The sequence below is a fragment of the Littorina saxatilis genome, linkage group LG3 (genome assembly GCF_037325665.1).
Source record: "Littorina saxatilis isolate snail1 linkage group LG3, US_GU_Lsax_2.0, whole genome shotgun sequence".
Classification (NCBI taxonomy): Eukaryota; Metazoa; Mollusca; class Gastropoda; order Littorinimorpha; family Littorinidae; genus Littorina; species Littorina saxatilis.
Window position 1 is genome coordinate 14,583,489 of NC_090247.1, and position 5,486 is coordinate 14,588,974.

A 5,486-nucleotide genomic window follows, 5' to 3' on the forward strand; every position below is an offset into this window, starting at 1 on the left:
ATGATCACAATAATAATAATAATAATAATAATATAACTCTGTCGGGGTTGTAAAGGTTGTGAAAGAGTAAGTACCCTTGCTTTAAAATCGGACAAACATTGGAGAGGCCAATCAATAGCGAGGGGTGTGACGGAAACACGTGGACAGGAGCTTGTGTATATTTTTGTGTCCGAGGAAAAAGCAAGGGTATTCACTTTTTCGCAACCCAAACAAACCCGAAAGAGCTACTTTCGAAAATCGTCTTATAGACGGCAAAACAAAGTGAATTTACAGACGTTACGGTTATGAGAACAGCATTATTATGTATACATATGGCAAGTTAATATCAACTACATATCGAAACAATAACTTTGTGAGTCCAGTTTCCATTCCAAGAATGCGTGTATCTGTGGACAGTTTTGGTTTACAGAAGTCTGAAAACTACGAATTGAATTCAGTCTAAAAACTCTGTCATGTGTTTTCAGGTCTGTGGTGAAAGCAATATGTGTGATGACTCCCATTCTGGGCCTGAGTTGGATCTTTGGTGTCATGTGTTTTCAGGTCTGTGGTGAAAGCAATATGTGTGATGACTCCCATTCTGGGCCTGAGTTGGATCTTTGGTGTCATGTCCGTCAACGACGACACTGTGGTGTTCCAGATCCTCTTTGTCGTCTTCAACTCGTTACAGGTTGGGGATCTTTGTCTATTTCGTCTTGTGTTTGATAATTCTAGGAACGTTTAATGATAGAGGAAAGAAACCAGTCGCCAGTTGTGGCAAACACCAGTAGTAATGATAACGTCCAAAAGCATGGGATAGAAAGGTTACACACCTCGTTCAGGACAAATGAGATATTTTCCTTGGGGCACTTTGTCAGGTATTCCGTCGCGAAGGCTTGGGAATACCAAGGGGGAACCCCAAGCTACATATCTATATTCTCTGCTTTAAACAACGTGGTCACCTGACCTTAATTTATCGATGACCTCGACGGGTTTTAATAATTAGTTGGAGAGATTGGTAACTAAGTGACTGTTATGCATTCTGTCTTTAATGAGCATTGTTCGTTTGTTTCAGGGTCTGATGATTTTTATTCTACACTGCCTGATGTCGAAACAGGTGAGTTTGTGGCATGTACACTGTGAAACTGAATTGTTCAGTTCCTACGTCGCTTCAAGAACAATCGCTCTCTCTCTCTCTCTCTCTCTCTCTCTCTCTCTCTCTCTCTCTCTCTCTCTCTCTCTCTCTCTCTCTCTCTCTCTCTCTCTTTCTCTCTCTCTCTCTCTCTCTCTCTCTCTCTCTCTCTCTCTCTCTCTCTCTCTCTCTCTCTCTCTCTCTCTCTCTCTCTCTCTCTCTCTCTCTCTCTCTGACATACAATTATTTATTCTGTTTTGCAGGTAAGGGAAGGTATGCAGAAAAAACAACGTCGCTATCATTCGTCTACAAGGTTTGGTACACAGGTGAGACAATAGATTCTCTTGCTTTTGCCATTAGCAAAACGGCATGGAAGTACTTAATGATTATCTTTGGAGGAGGGGGGGAGGGGGGAATGTCACGAATCTTTTAAACACTAACATGTCAGCCATAATTGGCAGTGTAACGACATGCCAGAAACAAAAAGAAAAACATCTTGTTTTCTTGAAATGGCTTCGTTGTTATCAGCATCACCATTTGTATCGTCATGCTTGTTGTTGTTGTTGTTGTTGTTGTTGTTTCTGCGTTTTGTGTGTATTATTCTTGTTACCGTTCTTTTACTTTTGCCGTCTTCGTCATTGTCTTCTTCATAAAGCTGAAACATTTCGAAGTGTGTCTCTACTGTGCCAGATACATTAATAGAATGAATAAGAAAATACTTACATCGAGAATCTACCTAGATTTAGTTGAAAACAAACCTTGCTTACTAATATACCTGTTCATCAATTTTTTGTCTTACTGTCGCTTACATTTTCCCAAGTCCTCTTGCCTTTCCCAGATGTTTGAATGTGTTTCTTGTTTGTTTTACAGAAGCAATCAAGTGAATCCAATACGTCTTCCAATGACTCTGACAAACACGGTAAGTTGTTGATTAAAGAAGCCGGTAAAATATGCTTTTATTGTGTATCACAGGCCCTTTTTGTCGTTTTTCATGTTAGCAGTTCCGTAAAATATTTCCATTAGATTTTTACTTTTTGGGGATTAAGGGGATAGTGAATTAAACAAATGTCTGACTTCCAGAGCGCAATCAATGCTTACTTTCAAGCAAATATCATGTTCGTATGACCGATAGATTTTGCAAGAAGAGCTTTCACAATTATTATTCTTCTTTTTATTCTTCTTTCATTGATTGAAACCACGTTCACTCATGTTTTTGCACTCGTGGATGTTTACGTGCATGACCGTTTTCACCCCGCCATTCAGGCAGCATACGCCGATTTCGGGGGAAGCATGCTGGTTATTTTCGTGTTTCTATAACCCACCGAACTCTGACATGGATTAAATGATCTTTTCCGTGCGCACTTGGTCTTGTGCTTGCGTATAGTATAATACACACGAAGGGAGATAAGTTACTAGCAGGTCTGCACATAAGTTGACCTGGGAGATCGGAAAAACCTTCACCTTTAATCCACAAGGCGGCCGCGGCCGGGATTTGAACTCACGACCTTCCAATTAGGAGGCCGATATATTATCCACTACGCCCGTCCTGTCACAATTAAAATGCCGATGTAGTCGTTACCCACCATGTAAACAGGAATAATATCACCTCTCACGGAATGGACGCATTCTGAAAATAACTCTGTCTTGTTGGTATGGGTTGTGAAAGAGAGAATACCCTTACTTTTAATAAGACAAACAATCCACGGGCCAATCCCTAGCGAGGGGTGTGTGTGAAGCACGCGGACAAGGAGCACTTGCGGATCGTTTGCCTCACTAAAAGCAAGGGCAGTCACTCTTTCACAGCCCATGTTTAGTCTTCCGTTTGTCTCACTAAAAGCAAGGGCAGTCACTCTTTCACAGCCCATGTTTAGTCTTCCGTTTGTCTCACTAAAAGCAAGGGCAGTCACTCTTTCACAGCCCATGTTTAGTCTTCTGTTTGTCTCACTAAAAGCAAGGGCAGTCACTCTTTCACTGCCCATGTTTAGTCTTCCGTTTGTCTCACTAAAAGCAAGGGTAGTCACTCTTTCACAGCCCATGTTTAGTCTTCTGTTTGTCTCACTAAAAGCAAGGGCAGTCACTCTTTCACAGCCCATGTTTAGTCTTCTGTTTGTCTCACTAAAAGCAAGGGCAGTCACTCTTTCACAGCCCATGTTTAGTCTTCCGTTTGTCTCACTAAAAGCAAGGGCAGTCACTCTTTCACAGCCCATGTTTAGTCTTCTGTTTGTCTCACTAAAAGCAAGGGTAGTCACTCTTTCACAGCCCATGTTTAGTCTTCTGTTTGTCTCACTAAAAGCAAGGGCAGTCACTCTTTCACAGCCCATGTTTAGTCTTCTGTTTGTCTCACTAAAAGCAAGGGTAGTCACTCTTTCACAGCCCATGTTTAGTCTTCTGTTTGTCTCACTAAAAGCAAGGGTAGTCACTCTTTCACAACCCATGTTTAGTCTTCCGTTTGTCTCACTAAAAGCAAGGGTAATCACTCTTTCACAGCCCATGTTTAGTCTTCTGTTTGTCTCACTAAAAGCAAGGGCAGTCACTCTTTCACAGCCCATGTTTAGTCTTCCGTTTGTCTCACTAAAAGCAAGGGTAGTCACTCTTTCACAGCCCATGTTTAGTCTTCTGTTTGTCTCACTAAAAGCAAGGGCAGTCACTCTTTCACAGCCCATGTTTAGTCTTCCGTTTGTCTCACTAAAAGCAAGGGCAGTCACTCTTTCACAGCCCATGTTTAGTCTTCTGTTTGTCTCACTAAAAGCAAGGGTAATCACTCTTTCACAGCCCATGTTTAGTCTTCCGTTTGTCTCACTAAAAGCAAGGGTAGTCACTCTTTCACAGCCCATGTTTAGTCTTCTGTTTGTCTCACTAAAAGCAAGGGTAATCACTCTTTCACAGCCCATGTTTAGTCGTCTGTTTGTCTCACTAAAAGCAAGGGTAATCACTCTTTCACAGCCCATGTTTAGTCTTCTGTTTGTCTCACTAAAAGCAAGGGCAGTCACTCTTTCACAGCCCATGTTTAGTCTTCCGTTTGTCTCACTAAAAGCAAGGGCAGTCACACTTTCACAGCCCATGTTTAGTCCTCCGTTTGTCTCACTAAAAGCAAGGGCAGTCACTCTTTCACAGCCCATGTTTAGTCTTCCGTTTATCTCACTAAAAGCAAGGGCAGTCACTCTTTCACAGCCCATGTTTAGTCTTCTGTTTGTCTCACTAAAAGCAAGGGCAGTCACTCTTTCACAACCCATGTTTAGTCTTCTGTTTGTCTCACTAAAAGCAAGGGCAGTCACTCTTTCACAGCCCATGTTTAGTCTTCCGTTTGTCTCACTAAAAGCAAGGGCAGTCACTCTTTCACAGCCCATGTTTAGTCTTCTGTTTGTCTCACTAAAAGCAAGGGTAGTCACTCTTTCACAACCCATGTTTAGTCTTCCGTTTGTCTCACTAAAAGCAAGGGCAGTCACTCTTTCACAACCCATGTTTAGTCTTCCGTTTGTCTCACTAAAAGCAAGGGCAGTCACTCTTTCACAACCCATGTTTAGTCTTCCGTTTGTCTCACTAAAAGCAAGGGCAGTCACTCTTTCACAGCCCTTGTTTAGTCTTCCGTTTGTCTCACTAAAAGCAAGGGCAGTCACTCTTTCACAGGCCATGTTTAGTCTTCCGTTTATCTCACTAAAAGCAAGGGCAGTCACTCTTTCACAGGCCATGTTTAGTCTTCCGTTTATCTCACTAAAAGCAAGGGCAGTCACTCTTTCACAGCCCATGTTTAGTCTTCTGTTTGTCTCACTAAAAGCAAGGGTAATCACTCTTTCACAGCCCATGTTTAGTCTTCCGTTTGTCTCACTAAAAGCAAGGGTAGTCACTCTTTCACAGCCCATGTTTAGTCTTCTGTTTGTCTCACTAAAAGCAAGGGTAGTCACTCTTTCACAGCCCATGTTTAGTCTTCTGTTTGTCTCACTAAAAGCAAGGGCAGTCACTCTTTCACAGCCCATGTTTAGTCTTCTGTTTGTCTCACTAAAAGCAAGGGTAATCACTCTTTCACAGCCCATGTTTAGTCGTCTGTTTGTCTCACTAAAAGCAAGGGTAGTCACTCTTTCACAGCCCATGTTTAGTCTTCCGTTTGTCTCACTAAAAGCAAGGGCAGTCACTCTTTCACAGCCCATGTTTAGTCTTCCGTTTGTCTCACTAAAAGCAAGGGCAGTCACTCTTTCACAGCCCATGTTTAGTCTTCTGTTTGTCTCACTAAAAGCAAGGGCAGTCACTCTTTCACAGCCCATGTTTAGTCTTCCATTTGTCTCACTAAAAGCAAGGGCAGTCACTCTTTCACAACCCATGTTTAGTCTTCCGTTTGTCTTCATGTTTACGCGCCCCCAATCTAATTTTTCAGATTGAGATA

General features: G+C 42.2%; 1 protein-coding gene across 1 annotated transcript in view; it reads left to right on the forward strand.

The window, feature by feature from the left end:
* LOC138961696 (adhesion G protein-coupled receptor B1-like) overlaps positions 1–5,486 on the forward strand; it is a gene marked incomplete in the record, with an annotated part of 72,384 nt that overhangs the window by 40,134 nt on the left and 26,764 nt on the right. Inside the window, 4 exon segments of the mRNA XM_070333366.1 lie at positions 541–667; positions 1,052–1,093; positions 1,372–1,434; positions 1,979–2,027. Of these exon segments, the coding sequence (XP_070189467.1) occupies positions 541–667; positions 1,052–1,093; positions 1,372–1,434; positions 1,979–2,027 (281 nt within the window).